The 21,726-nt window shown below is 39.0% G+C and overlaps 1 protein-coding gene across 3 annotated transcripts; it reads right to left on the bottom strand.

The window, feature by feature from the left end:
- Nucleotides 1-61: 61 nt before the first annotated feature.
- aff1 (AF4/FMR2 family, member 1) lies at nucleotides 62-21,562 on the bottom strand. 3 transcript variants are annotated; one of them, XM_026354272.1, is made up of 20 exons: nucleotides 21,024-21,562; nucleotides 17,630-20,908; nucleotides 12,829-12,949; nucleotides 11,855-12,688; nucleotides 9,655-9,696; nucleotides 8,612-8,698; nucleotides 8,140-8,173; nucleotides 7,396-7,438; nucleotides 7,107-7,248; nucleotides 5,896-6,900; nucleotides 5,730-5,818; nucleotides 5,410-5,635; nucleotides 5,190-5,284; nucleotides 4,633-4,696; nucleotides 4,380-4,516; nucleotides 4,144-4,215; nucleotides 3,961-4,054; nucleotides 3,804-3,847; nucleotides 3,490-3,722; nucleotides 62-3,055 (listed from the first exon to the last, which is right to left on the bottom strand). In XM_026354272.1, the coding sequence occupies exons 2-20, from the start codon at nucleotides 17,731-17,733 to the stop codon at nucleotides 2,931-2,933; spliced, it is 3,591 nt and encodes a 1,196-aa protein (XP_026210057.1). In that variant the 5' UTR covers nucleotides 17,734-20,908; nucleotides 21,024-21,562; the 3' UTR covers nucleotides 62-2,930. The 3 variants fall into 3 exon arrangements, with proteins under 3 accessions (XP_026210057.1, XP_026210058.1, XP_026210059.1); XM_026354273.1 differs by having other exon boundaries at nucleotides 5,190-5,281; XM_026354274.1 differs by lacking the exons at nucleotides 17,630-20,908; nucleotides 21,024-21,562 and adding an exon at nucleotides 16,776-17,108.
- Between the last annotated feature and the right edge of the window lie 164 nt (nucleotides 21,563-21,726).

Genomic DNA, 21,726 nt, shown 5'->3' with positions numbered 1-21,726 from the left:
AAACGTTGCAAATTTAATTTGTTTTTGAGAAAACATTTGAGATTAAATGAGTAAACAACCATTCATTGATTACCAGTGTTTATTTGTCTGTGTACACTGCATAACAAATTCTTTACATATTTCACAAAAGGAAAAAAAAGCATCCTTCAAAACCCTACAGAATATTTTTCTCCTGTAAATAATTATTATGGACAAGTGTAAAAGTGAAGTAACAACACCCAAAGATAATGAAAATAAAGCCACAGGTTGGAAAAGACAAGAACTTAAAACAGATGAAGCTGGGTTATTTATGAATGTAAAATGCCAAATTTAGCATTTTCACTTAGTGAGCAGCTCAGACATGTGTGATAACAAACTCTAAAGACTTTTTCTGACCATCTGTACATAAAAATAACCCCAAATTCTATGTCACCAGTGTTCTCACTTCTTACTTAAAAAAATATTTCTTTATCATTTGTGAGAAAATAAATTTAGGAACCCTTTCTGATCCTTGTTTAGCCCTTTTATCATGTAATTGCACAGACAAACCAGCTGAATTAACAGGCGAAAAATTCCAAAACCCAATGGCACTCACTTCAAGAAACGCGTTATATTAATGAGCTAATCTAAACTAATGTTTATTACCATTTTACACTTAATGTTTTTGTCTTCCCCTGTGTACCAATAAGACCCTGTGATAACCACGTCAACAACTCACTTATATTTTGAGCAAACAAAACGTATGCTTTATTGCTTAGAATCAAAAGTTACAATACAGAAGAGTAAAGACTAGCACAGTCCTACCGGTCCTGGGAACGTGGTGCTCGTCTGTACAACAGCGCGTTGAAAATAACTGCGAAATACTTAAAAGTGCATTTATTAGTAAGCTATTGTTTGGCCTTTTATTTTACTCCCACAGATTAAGGAACCATTTAGCAACTCAAAAATGTGGGAAACATAATAAAGCAGCTTACTAGTGCAAAAACAAAGGGAAACTACTGTCATTTCATAACTGTTAGATCACAGTGGTAGTCCCACTCTATTCGAAAGGCAACTCAAACCGACTGAAACAGACACCAAATCCACCACTATACATAAGGAAAACCAGCAATGTAAAATTATTCCCACTTTATTTGTTCCATCTACCACACTCAGCATTTTTTTAAGTCTATCCCAAAACAATACTAACACAGGTATATGCATATTGAAATGATTATTTGGTTTCAGTAATTATTCTGTTCATGTGTCAGTGACTGTAAAGATGACATAAAAGGGCTTTCTTCACAGTCAGTGAGGACACGAGGAATGATACGAGAACTGTTTTAAGACAAACTTAAATAACATGTGAACCTATCCTTTAAGATGGTTACTTTTCTTTGATGCTTGTATACTTTTACCTGGAAGGAGGGCACAAGTGCAAATTCTGCAACAGAATGACAAGAATGAACGAATCCGACAAACTAGCCACTAATAATCATTACCACTACAACAGCACAACAGCCAGAAAGAGAGTGTAAACCTGAGCTGCACTCATCAACCGTAACACCACAAACCACGTCGCATCAGAAATGCGGCTGTCTGAAGTTTCCTACCATTGGTCACTCTGACCAGTCAAGAAGCAAACTAACATCTTACAGGAGCAGAAAGCTGAGACTTAAGAGGCAATGTTTACTTAATGTAATGACACCTGATGGACATCTTCACTTGCTTTGTCACACATAATGCTGAAAAACTGCTTCGTACAGCTACCACTCTGTAAAAGTACCAGTATGTCTCCCCTAACTTTAAAAGCCTTCTCTACGCTGCCTTTCAATACCATTATTTTTTTACTGTGATTTTAAATGTGTCCAGATTTATTTATGATTTGGGCAACACTCTCAGTGATCTTAACAACGATTCAGTCTACATTCAACACGTATTGCGTACATTTCTTTTTGCTGATCCTTATAAATGCACTTATTATTGCACAAGACATTTGTTTCAGTTTAACTAGAGCTCTTGTAATCTGACACCATTAATTTGAAAACTGAAAATAAAGAAGTCAAAGAATGAACTACAATTAAAAGCTGAATGCTGATTTATCATTACAATTTGGCCCTTCTGCAACACACAATACATACAGTATATTTATCAGCCACAATTTACCCATATTTGACTTCCTACAAGATCAATATTGACCACTATCTTGGGTGACATGCACACTTGAAATGTTTTGGGCAATTTTGACAGGTATTTGGGAGAAAGAAAATCCCTGAATGCAAATCAAAATCATCTTTCAGGTTGAAATGGGAAAACAAACATTTTTAAGTAAATGAAGTAAAATCATTAGCAACAATGTTTTAAATTATTTTTAAATGACTTTAGTTTTACAGGTAATTTCATCCAGGTCCCAAGTCAATGAATGGTAATTTTATTAACACAAACTGTAACAATAAGAATAATAAATAACATCTGTCTTAGTACTTGCACCATAACCATGTGATAAGTAGCACAGTAAACCACCAAATGGCGGTTTTGCTACATTTGCTGTATCTAGATCTGAATTCAGTAAAGGTCAGTCCAGAATAAAATCCTGAATAGCAAATACTTCCATGACATCAGTCAACAGAAGAACATGGAGGCACTTTAGACCTTCTAAGACATGAAACATGTGGATCCCACCAGCTCTAGCCTCATATTTTTTAAACAGTGAGACAGAATGACGAGGACACTGAAGTGGATATAAGAGAAAATAATTAAGAAGTGCTTTGATCAATGTGGTTTTCTTGCTGGAAAATTGAAAATGTAGCCACTGAAAACGAACATGAGATGAAATCTGTGTCTGTCTTTTTTGATGAGATGAGTTAATGTCCATGTGGAAAAAAACAACTCACACAATTCATATCGCTATCATCACACTGAAGTGAAGTGAAGGCAGCGAGAGGCATCCATTAATGGGAGCAGGTTGTTGGTCACTTTACCTTTGGAATGTCCAGCCTCAGCCAGTGGACACCTTGTCTTGTGTAACGAACCATAGAGCTCATACTCGAGGTTAAGCTTAATGGGCCCATTACTGCGTCCAGCTCAGTTAGCATACCTGAAAACACACATTAACAACATGAATATTATGAATTGACAACACAGGGATCCATTTACCTTTAGAAGTACTAAAACATGAATACCAGAGCAAAAATTGTGTATTTACTGCTATGTTTGGTGCTACCCTACAAAAACTGATTCAGGCTAACCAAACAAAAACACAGTATGCAAGTCAAACATTTAGCTTCTATTAGGTTTCTAAATGGGAATTAGGATTGAATTTAGATGCATCTTAATAAGTTACAGGGTGATATGGTATTGGTTTGTGAAATTAATTATTTATATCAAGTTTAATTTAGGTCTCATCTCAAACTTATATAGCTGCCAAATTTGATCAACACTCTTAATAAGTCTTGACATGCAAAACAGATGTATTCACCTCATTTAATAATATACTATATGTAATACTGTCTCATTTCCATCTATACTTACCACTGCCTTTATGTGCCAGCTCGTCCGCCTGCTCCCAGACATCATGAGCGCTCAGGAATAACGTAGTGATGTTGACATAGTTGAAGGTAACTTGGTTAATGGCGTGAGGAAGTGCTACTGTGCTGCCGACCAGCCCGCTGCTGGTTGCAACACTGTTGGAGCCAGGATCTGAGCTGGTGGATGTGTTGGCTGGTGACGGCATGCAGGGCATGCAGGACGATGTGTTTGTGACTCTAAATGAGAGTAAAGAGTAAAGATTATGAGATGATGAGTGCAACATATAGTGAATGTGACATGTAAACTAGGTGACTTACTTTGATGTTGAGATAGAAGGATCAGGTGGAGCCTGAGCAGAGCTCTGAAAGAGGGATTCAATTAGTATGCACATGTTGTGTTCATTAGCTAGGACCTAAATAAAGACAAAACAATTAAACTGGCAATTATGACTCGTAGTAACACCTCAATACTTACATTGAAATGATCAGTGAGGGTCTTTGAATACTCGAGTGCAGTTTTGTGTTTGTGGCGAAACATGGCCATCTGCAGGAGAGACTGGCACTTCAAACTACAAGAAAAAGAAATTAAAGAAAACTAACCACAGACTTGTGAACGCTGTCAATAAACAAAAAACACAAAGTTTCATCTGCACCTTACCATAAAGCTAAAAAGTCCTTTTCTGAGGGGCTCGTAGATGGGTCCACCGAGTTTTTAAGTTTCAGTACAAACCTTTGAGAGTGGAAAATGCGTCAGAAAAATTAAACATGAATCACATTTAATGTCAATGATGTCAATAAATTAACAAACATCCCATGGGTATAACCACGAGGTGTGAGAGGTGAATTACTGAAACAATACTAACAGTACAGACAGCGTAAGATAAAAGTACTTACTTGAGGAGTTCCACTGTCTCTGCAAACATAGTGTAGGAAGACAATGAAATCTGTGGATCTTTTTCCATGGCAATGCCACTCTCAACGAAGAACATGGCGGCATCCAGATAGTTAAAAGCTTTACTGAGCTTATTTGTCTACAGTGTGAAATAAAACAAATATTTTGGTGATTAGTGACTTGTTTTGCTGTGCAGTCTGGAGGGACTTTAATAAAGTGAATTCAAAACAAACACAAGAGAAAAGAGAGGCTTACTTCTGCATCTGCTTTGTGCTTCAGTCTTTTGGCCTCCTTTATATAATGCTTTACTGGATACTGCCTGCAGTCAAAAGAAGCAGTATCAGATAAATAACAATGTTGAGACTAGTCACAGCTTTGACAGGCTCCGAAACTTATACAGAATATGCAGAATCTGTCTTGCAAATATAGTTTACTAATACATAACAAGTTTTACTTGTAACGTATTAGTAATAAGACAGTGTCTTCATTGAGAGTGGTTTCAGACCTGTCTTGACATGTTGAGATCTCCCATTATGTCGGTGGCATTAACTTACATGAACTATCATTGCTAAAGGTTTTGGTACCCTGCTCAAACCTACACCTTCTTCTAATCTGTGGGAAAAATCAAAACGGTCTCTAATCTGTGGATTTTATTTCACCACAGAGACATCTACACACAACCAGAGTATATTAGGAAATATTTGGGGTGAAAATCCTGACAAAGACAGACTTTTAGGAATTACAACTCATACAATTTTCATTTTTCTCATTTTTTTTTTAGCAATTTAACATCTTCCATTGAGAAATCTTACCTCTCTTCAAATGTGAGTAAGGGCCTGTTAGTTAAAACTTCCCTCTTGGACTGTGAAGGTGGTAAAACAGTGAGGCTGCTCTTTACGGCCTTCTGCTAGGATTATAAGGCAGATAGCTCATTAAAACTCAAATGGTTTCCCTTTTGATGTAATAATTGTCCTGAACAGCATCTTCACCTGTAACAATCATTGAGTTACGTGCTTGTATTCTTACTGTTACCTTTTCAATGTGTGGGTGCTCTGTTTGTTTTAGACTCCTCTTTTTGTGTTTGCTCGAGTCTTTGCTTTTTGCATCAGCCTTACTGGACTCCTGGGCGTCCTGAGAGCGAGCTTTGTGTAACTTTGAGTCTTTAGATGTGTCCTTGGGTGTCAGAGGCAGCTGTGACTGTACATGATTTTTCTTGGCTTTCTTTTGCTCATGCTCCTCTGCTGGATTGCTGGAACGTCTGTGGTTGACATCAAAGAACTTGTGAATAGACTGAAGTGACGATTAAAAAAAACTTTAACAGATAACAAAAGGTTCTGATTTAGGGGACCTACTCCAGTTTGGCAGAAACACTAGTTGATGAGGTATTCTTGTTTTCCAGCTTTTGTCTCTTCCTGGGGCGAGCTTTATCGTCTACCTCAGCCTAGAAGAAAACAAATCACATTAAAACAGAAATAGGACTTTCACCTTGTACATGTATGCCACCCTTGTATTTCTCACATTTTGAGGTATACTCTTTTTGCTGGTTTTGGTGCGTTTGGGTATTGTAGAAGCGTCACTACCCCCTTCATCTCGCTCGATGACCAGTGCTGATCTCTTTTGGGGTATCTCCTGGTGGCCCCTGGAGGTCTGGGGAACCCTTGAAAGCAAGCTGAGATCAATCTTCACCAGCAGAGATCTAACAGACCTGTCAAGGTCTCCTGAACTCTTGGTTGTATGCCTAGTTTTCTCCAAATGCTTGTGAGTTGTTTTGTGAGGCATTTTGATGCCCTTCTGGCAGGTGGTCTCTGGCTTGACTTTGCCACAACTAATTCTGACTGGTGGAGCAGGAGAAAGCTGGTCAGGCTGAGTAGGACTTTGGGTGGGGCAGGAGCAGGGATTAGGATATCTCACGCCACAAGATGGACAATGACCATACAGGACCAGCGCGACTTCAGGTTCAGGCTCTGATCCAGCCTTCCTCTTGTCAAGAGACGAGTGTTTAGAAGTCCTCTTTTTGTCGCCTTTAGTGTCACTGCCGTCCTTCCTTTTCTTGGAAGGTCTTATTTTCGTCTTTACCTTTGGTCTATCTGTGAAACATGGTTCTTTTGCTTGTGTGGCTGAAACTTCATCACACTTCACACCGAGAGCTGCTTCAGTGTGATCTGGGCAACCTGCCTTTGCTGGTTTTGAGGAGTGAATGTTGAAAGAGAGTTTGCAAGAATCAGAGGGAGACTGTTGGCTACTCTGCTGATAACAATTGTCCTGGGGGCTTTCATTGCATTGCTGGGGTTTGGCAATGTTGCCACTGAACTTTTTTTGTTGAGAGGAAGGCTTGGACTCCTTGATGGGGTTGACCACATCTACACTAGCGTGCTTGGAGCTTTGAATGGGGAGTAGCTGTTTGTGTGCTGGATTCTCAGACACCAGTGCACCTCCTTGACTTTCAGTGCTGCAGTTCTGTTGGTTGGACCGGATCCAGTTCCCCAACTGCCAGTCACCATTGCTCACAGCTGGAGCATCAGGCTATAAAAACACAAAAACATTATGACTTAAAGAAAACGAAGATCTAAATGAAACGTTTCAGATTTAAAAATCAATGAATTTTATAAATCACATGGGTAATGTGCTTTGTCTTGTTACAGCTGCAAGAGCTGTAGAAAGCTGCAGCACATGAGAAGAAAAACACAACTGCTGAATAGGTATGAATACAAGGACAATCAGCAAATCACCTCAGTTTTAACTGAGCTGCTCACTGCGGGTTGAGATAGCTCCTCTGTGGCACTTTCACTCTCCGAATCTGATCTTGAGCTACTCTCTGAATCGCTGGAGCTGGCAGACTCTTCCCCACTGGAATGTTTTGCTTTAAATGAACTACAACACACACCGAACCACACACGACACACAATAATATTCAGTATATTGAAATACTATATAAACACTGTGGCTATTTGATGATATTTGTCTGGTGTTACAAATTACGACAATATAAATAAATAAAAAGGCCAATGAGTCACTTACAACGAGGAGTTCTGTTGGGATGGATCTGTAGGAGAAGAGCTTTCTGAAAAGAAAACAAGAAAACAGTTGTCAAACAAAAGAAACCTTTTGAAAGTGTATTATTGTAATGACAGAATCTGACTGGTTGTCAGTGTTCAAACATTAGGTATGTATTACACATCACACTATACAATATTTTTCCTATGTACTGTTTATGTTGGTAAAATACTGGATCTCTTGTGTAGTTATTTTCTGTCAGGTTATGGGTGACTAATAACAGAAGTGACTCATTTTCTAATGCTAGGAGCTCAAAGTGAAATGACATAAAACACCAGAGAAAGAAAGAACAACAGGAATAGCAAACAATGGATGAAAACAAGCCATTTGTGTAAATGAACACAGTAACTTCACTTTTCCTGTCTTCTACATGCATGTCTCTCTGTCTTTGCTGAGATTAAATTGAGATGAAATTGCAGGGTTGTTGCTCTCTGGCATTTTGTGGTCAGTTCACAAAGTAGGGCATCATGTTTGGACAAGTTGCCATAGAAACATCATTTTGAGGGAAAACACCACGCAGGACAGAGATTATATGTGGAGAGGAGAGAAACTGCACTCAAGATCATGTTCCATGATAACAGACTAATCTGCCTGCTTCTCAGTAAACAGAATAAGAAACTTCAATCTGGTTTGCATTTAGTGTTGATTCTCATTGATAGAATAACAATCATCTTTTACTCCCTGTGCCTCTGTTCCCTCATTACTTACTTTGCCCTGGACGTGAAGCAACACACTCTGATACCTGTGAATAAAAAAAACATACAGGCATTTATACATTTTCATATATGCAAAGGTAATTAGTATATTATAAGCAGTTGTAGGTACATCCGTCTTCATGAAGCCTTGCTTTATAAGTAACGAGACAATGCCCAATTTCACCTCACAAATCTGACTACATGACTCAAAATTATTTATTTTTCTAAAGAAAATGAAGGTTCTCAACATACTGCAAGTTAATCTGCCTAACGTACCGTGCAAATCTTTAAGACACTGAATGTAGAACTATGAACATGTCCAAAACTGAAAATATAAATGTAGCTTGATCACATCACAAGTTCAGTTCTCCGTCATATTTTCCAGAAAAATTATTGAGTTGTGCCAATGAGAAAGCTTGTGCCCATATTTCCATATAGACAAGACAGAGTCAAGATAGATTTTATTAATTCTCATCAGATCTTACCGTGACTGACAACGGGGACTTTGAGGGTTCATCTGTACTAGGTGTGTGTATAGCTGTGAGGAGAGGAGGCCATGATTGGGTCATTTCCTGTGGGGGGTGTGAGGAGTAAATTATGAATCAGGAGCCAACCAGCATAGCATTGATGTTAAAGCAGCATCTCAACATTACTACAGTGATAAAACAACAAACAAACTGCAGTCAATATCATTTCTACAGGGGAAAAACACCTCATTATTGAGAATAGCCAGACTTCCTATTAGTGATGACAAAATTTACATCGTTTACACATTGTTTACATTAATGTTCACTGGCAAGCTACTGTCTTCCTTCCCGTCTTCGCTAGCATACTGCTGAGCATCTTGGCACATTACCACCATCAGCTGGCAAACGGAATAATGTCACACCCACTGGCAGGATGTATTGCATCACACGGGATAAACTAAATCTGGAGCCATTCATAACAAAGCTGCTTCATCACACTCTTAGGGGTTAGAAACTCCTCTCCACGTTTGCTCTTTTTGTATGAGGTTGTACAAGTGAATGCTATTTGGATACGCTACAGGCTAAGTTGCATACAGTTGCATTCTGTCAGAAAGAATTGGAATGGCAAGGCTGATTAATTTGCCATTTGCTGTACACTGGAGACATTTGGGTTTAAGATTAAAAGATATGAAATGAAAATTCAGAATTTCAGCTTTTATTTGATGCATTTACACATAGATCCATTAAACATGACACCTTTTGTATCCGATAACCCACATTTTAAGTAAGCAAAATTATTGGACCCACACTGGTCCCTGAAATAACGTGAAACTGACAAAAGTAAATAAGCTAATATTAATAAATAAAAATTGACAAATTATTTTTGTCCGGGCTGGTTTCATTCGTTTTTTTTTTTTCTTTTTTTAAAACTTCTATTGAACCACAACTCAAGTTACTTTTGTATTTATTATTACTTTTGTCAGTTTCAAGCTATTTCAATGACCAATGTGGATTTTTCTTTCTTTAATGGAAGGGTACCAACAATTTCCTCCACAACTTACCCTTAAGATGTCTTCCACACACTGAGCTTCAGTTGTCTTCGCCTGTAAAAAAGTTTCAGAGACAAGAGTTTCTGTAAACACAAAAAATGCCTACTTTCATCTTTCAGCCTCCGGCTAGCGGAAAAAAAGAGAAACCAACCAAGAGCTAGTTTTATCATTAGTTCTGTCCACTCTCTCTATTTTTCAGTATAATGCAGTCCTGTATACTACAACACTGCTAACTACAGTCTCCAACACTAGATAATTGATAACCTTTATCAGGCAGCAACCCTAACATTAGATAAATCCTGTGTGTGAGTGAGTCAACAGTCTGCATTTCAGTTTGCATTCAGGCCTCTTAGTTTTTCCTTCTGAATGGACAATGTTTGAGATAAGGTCAGAGTGAATGGGCCCCTAGAGCAGTTATGCAAGTTTGTGACAAAGCTCATTTATTGTTCTGCTGAGTCGAGGGGTGAAGTTATCAGAGGCAGTTGAGGTCACTCACACACAGAAACAAATCTCAGACTGCTTGCTACATACATCATGCCATGTACCTGTATAAGACATTGATAATACTAGTATCCACCATGCATACTCAAACATGCATGGTGGATACTAGTATTCTTGATATACACTAACAATACAACAGGGGGGTGCTAAAATGCAATTTTCTAAAGCTATAAAAGTATCTGCTACATGTTTTTTAGTTGTTTCATGACACGTTTGATATGAAATGTACATACTTGTTTATGCCAATGAAGCAAAACAACATTTTTACCAATCATGTCAGTCCATCTGTCTCCAGTGTTGGGAATAATTTGAACCCCTTTACTTAATGATGTGGTATAATTCAAAATAAGATTAAAAACATCCTCTCAAAGATTTGAACAGCTTATGTATGGCCTAGTGCAGACAAAGAGCAAAGTTCAGGAACAAGGGTTGGTGAGAAATAGAGTAGTGAGTCACTGCCTAGCTATCCTGCATTGGACTAGTCCCAGCAGTGAAAATAGCAGCATATTCAACCCTGCTGTGCTGTTGTAGGAGGGTAAAAGGGGGTGTGGAGCAAGGGTTGTGTGTATATGTTTATGTGTAACCGAGAACAGTTGAATAGAGTTGAACTGGAGTTCGGCCAAATTTTTCACAACAAAGAAATCCCAAGACCTGTCCATTCATGCAGAAATATCAAAACTTTCAAGAGGTTTCACAGCACATCCCGAGATCAGCAGATACACAATCCTCTTAGCCCACAGGACATTACATTCGAAGCCCACACAAAACTCCTGAGAAAAAATTTGTGGGACTTCCTTTTTCCTACAGTATCACCTCCCCCACAGTTTCCGAGTCCATCACAAAAGATGATGAGGTTATTACAAGACAACCATCTATAAAACATCACAATATATATGTTGCTGAATTAGAAAATATACTTCTAAAATAGTACTTAAACACACAGTATGTCAGCTCCAACATTTAGATTTAACAGTGTACTAGGATTTAAAAGGTTTACTAAAAGACAACCAAAGTAAAAGCAGAACTTCCCGATTCACTATGACTAGAATACTGATATATGTAATAATGCAAATTATTAAAATCTAATAGGTTTGCTGACCAGCAGTTTATGTGCATCATTCCATTAATCTTGACAGAGATGGTCTTGTTTTACCAGCCATACATAAACAATTCCCCACAAATCAAAGAGCATTGTGGGTTTATGTGGGTGGTCATCAGCGTGACAGATTTTCTATCCTCAATCACATCAAAAAACAATAATTTTGCAAGGACCGTCCTGATAGCCCAAAGGGTAACTGTAGTGAACTGTGTTCGAGTCCGGCTTTGCTCCATGTCATATCCAGTTCTCGAAGAGAGATAGAGGCTTTTTAAGGAGTTGCTGCCTCTACTATAGCAGTTAACTTTTTGTATTTAATTTGTCAGTCGTTTTCATTAGTACAGCAGCTTGTTTCTCACCTGACATCTGGCAACATGCTTTGATCTGTCCCAAGGGAACAAAATCCTCCAATCACCAGTACCTCAAAAGCTAACCAACATGTTTTTTCCTGTTTCCAGTCTTTACGGCAAGCTAAGCTAACCAACTGCTGGCAATATCCTCATCGTTACTACACAACTATGCTGTAGTTTATTTTGATCTCTACTTATTGAACTACTCTCATAATATCTCACATTTTAAATATATTATAGTTATCGGATATAAAACAATACTCACCTCCACAAACGGTGGCAGTATTTTCGTTTTGCCTTGGTCAGACTGGTTCATTAACTCCGGCAAAGGTGCATATGGCTCTGGTGAAGGCTTTAGCTCAGGTGATTCGCTGACCACTTGGTCCTGACCATCCATAGGCCGCACATATGCCGTTGGCTTCTGAGTCATGACTGCACTAGGTTGCTTAGATGACAAGAGTGGAGGGAAGGTCTGGGAAGGTAGTGTGGTAGTCTTGCTGGCTTGAGGCAGAGATGCATCTTTAGGGGACAATGTGGAAACATCTAAGGTGCTGGAAGATGCAGAGAGGTGTTGTCCTGTAGATCCTTGAAGCTGATGTCTATCAAAAGTGTCCTTAGTGTCTGGGTCAGTGTTATCGTGGTCACTGGAATGTAGAAAGTCTAGCGGCTTAGCATCAGGTGACTGAGCAGACATTTCCTGGGGAAGGCTGATACGATCCCTGAGATCTGAGAAGGCTTCACTCTTCTTTTGTTCAAGTGCTGAGTGGCCAAGCTGAGCGCCCTGACTGTGCTTCAAAGAAGCCTTTGAGAAAGTGGATGAATGTCCATGTTGGTTGGGAGATGAAGAGGCATTGGACGTCCTCATGGGCTGAAAGGAGTAACTATTGCTACACAGGCCTTTTTGGGTCTGGGTGGTCATGTAATGGACCTGGGTGTAGAATGGAGGTTTGGATTTATCAGGAGGACACTGATCTGACTGTGAGGTTACATAAGTAGGAGTGGGTGAAGGGTCAGTGGGAAAGGGATTGGGATTATTCACATCTTCATAACTACCCAACATCCTCTGGATTCGACTGGAAAGCTCATCCCCTTTGTTTGTCTAGAAAAAGAAAGATTTTTCTGAAAGCTTCAATATATCCAACTTGGCCTATTTATGCCAAACTACCCAAAACAAAACATTAAGTGTCTCTTTCTGAATTTGTAGTTATATTATCTCCAAGAAAATCATTACAATTCTACCTTGTATGGTTCCCCAAAGAGTGGCACGTTTTCAGTGTTTAGTTCTTTGGTTTGGCTTGTTTCTTGGTTCCTCTGTTCCCATGCTTGGAGGCGGAGACGGTTCCTTTCTTCATTGTGTACACTGTAAACACCAGAAGGAAAGAAATAAAGAAAACTCTTTTATGAAAGTTGAATTTGCACTTACCCAGTGCCACAGGTAAAAGGTACCTTAAATATTAGATTTTGTATTATTTACATACAAAGCCCAGAATAATGAATGTCACACTACGCCACACCATTACGATTTAGCTGAAGACATCAGAAAATTTGAAGTCTGCAAATTCACCTGGGGCAGAGCAACAAAGTCTAATGGGAGAAGACAGTGCCCATCATATCTACAGACAAGTACAATTAGACTCACAGAGGATTCACCACAACATTCACATCTGTTCTCTCTAGTCCCCAAAGATGACATACAGCCAACACATACATCAAATGGATAATTGCAACTTCTTGTCCTGTTATAATGTCAGTGTCAAAAAGTGACCATAATATTATATTGTAGAACATCAGATCCCATGGTTTCATGAATTGTTTAATATGTTAAATAGATTAAGGCAAACTAAACACTTATCAACAGTTTTCATTTTTGTGGTTTCTACCCAAATATAGGGCTAATCATCCCCTCTGACAGCAACCCCAAAGGGATGCTTCCATGGCAACAAGTGGAGCAACACAGATTTGGGACCAAGACAAACAGATGAGCACTTACTCATTAATGTAGCAGAGAGATTGAGCAAGTATCAGGACAGAACAAATCGGCATGGAGCAGTCATCCCAGGTTACCCAGGGGTAAAGCAACATACCGTGTCCTCCTAACAAACATGAAACAAAGCTTTTCTTGATGATGCTCTTCTTGCGTCATTGAGGCTACTACAATTATTGATGAGCAACTTAAATGGCCAGAATCAGTACTCATATCTAAGTACTGAATTACATCTACCAGTGATTTAAATGTTAATACTGGGTCAATGTCTGACCATTTAAAAATTTGTTACATGCACATTTAATAGAAGTGCACAGCATAAACCCGTTTGGGCAAGAGTCAGCTATTCAGAAATGTTTGGCTGGCTCTGTTGGCAGTTTGGCAGCAATCTCCGTCTTTAAAGCAATGTCTGCTGTATCTTTGAAGTACCATACTACTATACCTTTTTCCTTAGTCACACCATTCAAAGAATGACAGAAAACCAATGCAGAAAACAACGCCAGTAAATAAGGCTGTGCCTTTCAACAGCAGCAAGTGGCACAGGCCCAATGGCACTGACTGAAACAGACACTAAAAGGGATTAAACAGCATTCTGCCGCACAATCACACCTTTAGATTAGACATATAAAACATCTCCTTACTACACACTATAACAATATAACCGTTACTGTACAGAACAGACAAGATATTACATTACCAATCACAGAAGGCAAAACATCCGGTGGCGAGAAGCAGAAGCTTTATCAGGACTTAGTGTGCCAACATTTTGGACTAAAACAGATATTAAACAGAACATTCTGCACAGCTCAGCTTCACCAGTGGAAACTAAATACATTTCCTCATTGAAGAAAGCACATCATTTAAACAACTACCTACATAGTGGAATTCAAAGCTGCATGTGATGACAGCCACACAATCTGAGGAGACAAACCACATCAGGCACACCAACAAAAAGGCAAGCTGTAAGCCCACTTCTAACCACCCACTCTGAATATAACTCTGGTCTATCAAAACTGTTGTTTAACATGCTTGACATTTTCAGATTTAATATGTCACATGGCACTCCCTCTTCAATTAACCCTGACCCTAACCTTCCTAACTACATGTCTTTAGACAGTAGGAGGAAGCCAGAGTGCCCAAGGATAACCCATGGAGGCACAGGGAAAACATGCAAACTCTATATAGAAAGACATCGATCTATGTGGTTTTGAATGCAGGTCCTTCGTGCTATAAGGCAATGGTGCCAAAAACAACACCACCATAGCAGCTACACTTCAAACAACTCATAAAACATACATCACATACACGAACACATCAATGGACACACATATTTAACATCTCCAGACTGACATTGCTGCACACAGCAGCTATGCAACTACTTAAATACAAGCTACTGTTGATTTAAGGTTCTCATCCTTCTTAAAATATATATATATATTTAAAAGAAAAATAATTGGTCATGAAAACTTAACCAAAAATCACAAATGTTAACCAACACAACATTTCTATGCTGATAAAACACAGTCATGGTCTTCCATATCTTTACCCAACACACCCATTAGATATACAAAGTGTTTCACCTTTTTTCAAGAGAAAAAAGTTGGATTTAATGTCTTTAAAGCTGTTCTGTAGTAGATTTACTTCGATGTATAGGGTCACTGTGCAATCGGACATTCTGTAGGATATCTTGATAAACTTGGAAATTCATTTCCCCCTCCATAATACCCAACTGACCAGGTTCAGAGGCAGCAAAGCAGTAACAAATCATGCTCCATCTACTATACTTCACTGTTGAGATGCCTTCATGTTGTCCTGATAATGCCCAATATCATTACATCACCTGACCTACTGACATTATTGCTATCATTGCTTCTAATATATTTAATTGAAATTTTCCAATTAATTATTCAAATTTTTTGTTTGACCAAGTCCAAAAGTCCCCAAATTTTCAAATAACTAAATAAACGAGTAAATCTTCTCACAGAAGAGGCTGAAATATGACAATATTTGGTATATCTTCACTGTTCTAATCTTTCAGCTCTATAGTTAATGTAACACATATTTCATGATGCACTTTTGCAAATTGTTATAATTTCACCCATAACGTTGTGAAATTTAATTTAGTTGCTTCAGTATCTTCTAGATAACTTAAATTGAAAATCAAATAGACACTTAATGAAAATGTTTCACCTTTCGCTTCAGACTAGTAATTTACATAAAGCGGAGACAGTATTACTTTGCAAACTGCAGCGATAAAGTAAAACAACTAAAAAGATCATCTGAATTTGCCCTTTTGCATTTTAAATAAATGGATATTGTATCACATGTAGTGTAATGCATGAGAAACCCAACAACACAGCTATGGTGACATCAAAAGCCATCTTATCTACTTCTTTATGTGTTATACTTAGTGGTTGTTCTGCAGTGGAAGCCAACAGGATCTTCATAGTGCACTGCCAAACAGGCAAATAACTAGATAAGCATTTACTGTAGTTACAATATTTTAAGGCTGCATGACAAGTCCAAAATAGACACCCCATTTGGATAAATGAGGGGGCCAGAGCATTAGAAACATATGTTAAAATAATGCAACTCCAAAACTGACAGTTTCAACAAAGCTTGTAAAAGTAGAAATCATGGAAAAGCTGCTGTTCTTGGTTGCAGCAGATTGTACAGGTGAACCCAATAAGGTGAGTATGCAAGTAAATAATAAGATTTATGTTTCTCATACAGCTTAAAGTTAAAGGCGACTCTGTCAACAAACTGGGAGCTGAGAGGAAAATGAGGAGTTCAATGAAAGGCACAAACACAACATGAGAATAAAGTCCAACCCTGAGGATTTGGAGGCTGTTTACAAACGTGTTAGCAGCTTTAAAACTAACCGTGTAGCAGGTATAAACACAGCAGCACCGTCGACCAGCTGGTTAAAATCAGACCAGCCTGCTTTTTCCTTCCAGCTGATTCCACATCTTCCCCGAAGTGCTCATCAAGCTGAAACCCTGCCAGGCTGCTTTACATAAACCACATTTAAAATAAAACACCCCGTCTTGTGATACTTCTACATAGTTTCACAGTACAACTTCACTGCTGGTCGTGTCGGGAGCTCTGCTAGCGAGCAGGCTAACCCAGCTAATTAACGTTAGTTTCCCAGTCGGGGCTAGCGCCGCGCTGCTAGCAGCTAGCCGCGGCTCGGTCTGCCTACCTGGGCTGAGATGCCATGGTGCGCCCCTCACAACAACCAAAGTTGGCTGTCATGTGTTTCTGACAGTCCTCGCCGAGGTACTCTTCTCACTCGGTCACATTGTTAACCGGTGGAGATCATCTGTCCGTTTAAATCCCCGTCAGACCGCCGTTGTTAGTAGATAGTTGCGTGTTTGGGTCGTCCACTCTCTGCCTACTGGATTGTTCTACTCTATTCAGCCGTCTGGGGACCGAGCTCAGTTTTATACACTACAATGCACTACAAACTCGGAGAACACCCCCTAAGCTGCTGTGTTACTACAGGAAGTGTAAATAGTGTGTAAACATAAAGATTGGAGCCATTAAAAAGAGGTGTTATTTACCTTTTTCCTCCATCACTGCAGTTTATCCAAACTTTACACTGAAACCCCTGCGTGTCAGACATGGTACAGTCATCTGGGCTCACATATGTTTACTACTGTGGTGTTTTAAGTATTTCAAGGCTCCTTTGTAGATAAAATAACAATAATATTACAATACTATATAAAAAAAAGGGGCTGTAAATGGCATTTTTTGTTTAAGCAGTATTTAAATGACTGGTTAAATATCTGGTCCTATAGCTCAGTTCAGTCACAGAGGTCATAAGTAACTACATTTACTGAACTACTATAATGAGTTACTGGGAGTATTTCTACTTTATGTTACGTTTACTCCACCAGCCTACTATTCAGAGGGCACTATTGCATTTTTACTACACAAAAGGCTTAATTAATTTAGAAAATTGATCAAATACAGTACACAAAATATTTGTTTGCTGGCTATAAAGGTTCTTCTGCCCAGAAATAATGAAGCTGCCTTTAAAATCTCCTGACTCACTTTGCCACTTTGGCGCCAGTTATTATGACTGAGTCCGGGTTTTGATGGCACAGAGACAAAACTGGCACTGGTTCTGAGGTCTGCTGGTAGGTTTCAAAGCTCATCCTGCAGCAGGAAACAGGCAAATCATTTAATGCATTTCAACAAGAACAAGAGGATAACGCTTGAGAAAACAGATTTGCTTGAGTTGACACAGTTAATAGCACAGTGTGTTGAGAAAGTTGTGTTATTGGACACTGAGCCTGGGTGGATATGTTATGCTGCTGTTGGTCGTCTGACATCAGTACACCACCCTACTATATACAGATTTAAATGGAGGCTAAAACCAACTGAATGGACCCCGAGATTGTATATTGCAAACATACTGCAATGTTGTAGTACCAGTTGCAGCACACAAGTCAGAAAAGCTTGTCATAAGTAGTGGCAGATGTATGTGTTGCAAGTGTGCCATCGGGTGGTTGGATGCTGTAAATGAAGGTGAGTTTTCATGACCACCTATAGGTGGCATCATGTTGTTTATTGTCTGTTTATTAAGTACACCAAGGTCAAATAAACTCCATCCAGTGAAGACCTGAAATTAATCCTGCCTTAATAAGGATTGAACATGATAAAGCTTGTTGAAGTGGAGACTGATAGGTGTTGATATTATTTAGTGCATCCTGTTTACATCATGACAATGAACATGACTATAAAAGACAAAAAAAAGGTTTAATGTTGCCTAAATTGTTAACAACCATTGACATCTCATATTTACATTCTTCATTTCACAGAGAACTTTTGTTGCCTTTAAATAAATCCAGCAGTGATGGATATATTTTAACCAATGTGGATTCATTCATGCAAAGTGATTCACATTCAGACATGGATTGTTGGTTTTGTTGTTACCCACAGGTCACTGAAATAACTTGAAAACTTTAATAATAATAAATAAAAATTGCATGAAAATCAGACACTGCTTCTGGTTTTTGGTTCAACAAATGTTTTTTTTCTAAGCAAACTAACGAAACTGGCCTGGATAAAAATGACGGTACCCCCAGAAGAGATTACAAAATAATTTGATGGACGGGACACGATAAATTAAAGTGTGGCCTGTAATTAGGATCACAGGTTTGTTTAAACTTGTAATTAGTGAGTCTGACTGATGAAAACTGACAACAAATTGAAGAGATGGATAAGACCAATGTAACCACAGAGCCCTGAAAAACGTCCAAAGAGATTAGAGGTGAACTCCAAGGTCAAGGTACATCAGTGTCAGAGCCACCATCATCCCCTGCTTGAGCAAAAGTGGACCAAGTAGGACTTCACTGCTGAGAGCAATCATGTTGAACATCTGTGAAAAGAGCTGAAGCATGCAGCCTGGAGGAGGCACCCTTCAAACCTGGGACAAAATACCTGTCCACAGGTACAGAAGTCTCACTGAGGGTTACAGAAATCACTTCATTGCAGTGATTGCCTCCAAATGATGTACAACAAAATGTTATGGGTACCATCATTTTTGTCCAGGCTAGTTTCATTAATTAGCTTTTTAAAAAACCTCTGTTTAACCACAACTCAAAAGCAATGTCTGATTTTTATTAGATATCTATATATTATTATTATTATTATTTCAGTTTTCAAGTTATTTCAATGTCCTTTGTGGGTTTTGATGTCTTTGTCCAAAGGGTAACAAACATTTTTTTCCCAAGTCTGCATGCTTCTAAACTAAAATGCCATCAAAGACCCTCACAACTACATGTTAAAGTCATATACAACATACACAGTGATTATTATTTATGCTAAAATACCTGTATAAAACTGAAAACTGTCGCAATTAACGGATATATGCAGAGTAATATCCACAGTGTGTACTTAACTTGTTATATCAATAAACTCCCATTGTATTTAGTTTAAAAATTAATAGAGAATATAAACCCACAGGGTTACACAACCTAAAGAACAACACAGTTTAGCTTATTTGAGAGGTTAAACAACAAACAGTGTTTTAGCCCAAAAAAAAATTTAAGATTTGGCTTCTGGAGAAACAAGAATGCCAAGAAGAAGCGTGTCCTCGTCCATTTAGTGCCAGATAGTCACTCAGTATATCCTCCTTGTTTTTAATCTGATACTTTGTGATATTTTAAATAGTTATTTTATTATTTAGGTAGTCAAGGTTGTTTAGTAAAAAGATTTTTGACTATTTTATTAGGTTTTCACCTATTTGTTGTTTATGCTGTTGGATTAATTTTATCAATGCTCTGTGTTTAATCTGTCCAGGAACAGCAGAGGAAAATCAGTGTTTTGTCTTAATTTATCAATGAGGATTTTGTCAACCTGAATCTAACACAAGCCTTTAGAGAGGTAAATTACGAAAACAAACTTCAGAAGAGCAGATAATCAACAACTGGCTTATGATGCACAATTAATTGTCCTATGCACTTCAACTCAGTTACACCTACGAGACTGACGGAATAAAGCCAAACTAGCATTTTCAGAGATTAGATTCACTCGTCATTTGTGAACCGGTTTTCTGATAGTTACTACATTTACATGTAGACTACTGTACTTAAGTAAGAGTTGAGGATGCAGGTTCTCACCAGGTTACTTTCCTACAGAGGGAAATGCTGTTAAATTATAGTTTAGTAATTTTGCATACAAAACATACGAAGAGCTTATAAAATATGATGCCTTATTATATGATAAACTACCCAACAGCATGTACAAGACTTGCAGAGTATCTATCTATCTATCTATCTATCTATCTATCTATCTATCTATCTATCTATCTATCTATCTATCTCAACTAACAGCAGTAAAAAGCTATTTAACATACTTTTACTTGAGTACCATTTTACACTGGAGCTCTACTTTACAGTTTGGTATTAATACTTTTATTAGCACTGCTTTTATTTTAGTAGAAGACCAGACTACTATTTCAGCCACCGCTTTGTCGGTTGGAGTCATTTGGATTTCTCTGCCAGAAGGTGACTAGATAGGGAGGACATTTAAGGACTTTGTCCCCCAGGGCGTCTTCCTGGCTGATAACCTGTATGCAGACAGAGGTCCCTGCCGTCCCTGTGCTGAAATGCTCCGTGACATCGTAGCGGAGGCCGCAGGCGTCTGCGACTGTGGAGGAGCCGCCGTGTGCGCGCAGTGCGGCGGCAGCTGGAGCTGTGACTCTGACTTCCACCTGCTCAGGTGCAAGTGCAAATATATCCACAGGCAGCACCACGTAGGCATAGTGAAAGCTCTCTCCTACGGTGCACTTGAGATCCGTAGACCAGCAGTATTCACCGAGGTCCCCTGGGGAAAGAAACGGTGATGAATGGTGAAGGCGCAGCTTTTGGTTCAGGAATGACAAGAGTTGGCAGTTTGAGAGCAGCACCAAGTAAAAACATCGCCTTCTGTGTCTTCTTACCTTCCGTGGAGTCTTTAAGTCGTATATTATGTGCGTCTTGGAGCTGCAATTTTCTGATGTACGTCATCCCGGTGCACTCCATTAAACAGTCCGTAACTTTAGTCACCGTGCTGGCGATCGGTCTCAGCAATGCTTCCTTCTCTGAACACTCAACTGCGCCTACAGCCACCACAAGTGGTGCCAGCAAACCAAAAGACACCAGCAGCGTTAAATATCCTGACATTATGTCCAGTCTCAATGAATCATCAAATCCCGTGCGACGTTGAGCTGCTGCACTCATGTGAAGCTGTTTCACCGCATTCCAGGTTTAATATCCTTCCAGCACAAGCTGAGGATCCTGGGAAAGAGCTAAACTAAGCATCCAGGTTCACAGAAGCCAAGAGCGCAAATGTATCCACAGCCAAGCGTAAACGCGGAGGGCGTGCGCAGCGCGCACGGTAAGCTGAGCAGCAGCAGCAGCTCTGGTGAGGACAATGGTCAAAGGATGTTTGTGGGGGCGTCCAGGCACAGTATTGAGCTGTAGGTTGAGACAGCGGGAAGGGCTCCTAAGGGTGCAAAAATACCCTCAAGCACAGAGCCAACATTTCCTCGTCTGCTCATTTGCGTCTTGCATAAGGAACTACTGTCATAAAACAACAGTCATGTTAACTCATAGGATGATATAATATTAATTAGAAAATAAAAAAAACAACTATAAGAGAAA

The sequence above is a fragment of the Anabas testudineus genome, chromosome 12 (genome assembly GCF_900324465.2).
Source record: "Anabas testudineus chromosome 12, fAnaTes1.2, whole genome shotgun sequence".
In the NCBI taxonomy this organism is placed as follows: Eukaryota; Metazoa; Chordata; class Actinopteri; order Anabantiformes; family Anabantidae; genus Anabas; species Anabas testudineus.
The sequence above is the reverse complement of the archived record's forward strand: the minus strand, read 5'-3'. Positions and strand labels throughout refer to the sequence as shown.

Bases quoted from the DNA above. Each gene is read 5' to 3' on its own strand.
- aff1 (XM_026354272.1), bottom strand. From the start codon at position 17,733: ATGAGCTTTGAAACCTACCAGCAGACCTCAGAACCAGTGCCAGTTTTG. The intron at 4,517-4,632 runs GTAAGCCTCTCT...TTCACACTGTAG, and splicing joins AGCACAAAGCAGATGCAGAA to ACAAATAAGCTCAGTAAAGC. The intron at 4,055-4,143 runs GTAAGGTGCAGA...TTTTTCTTGTAG, and splicing joins AAGGACTTTTTAGCTTTATG to TTTGAAGTGCCAGTCTCTCC.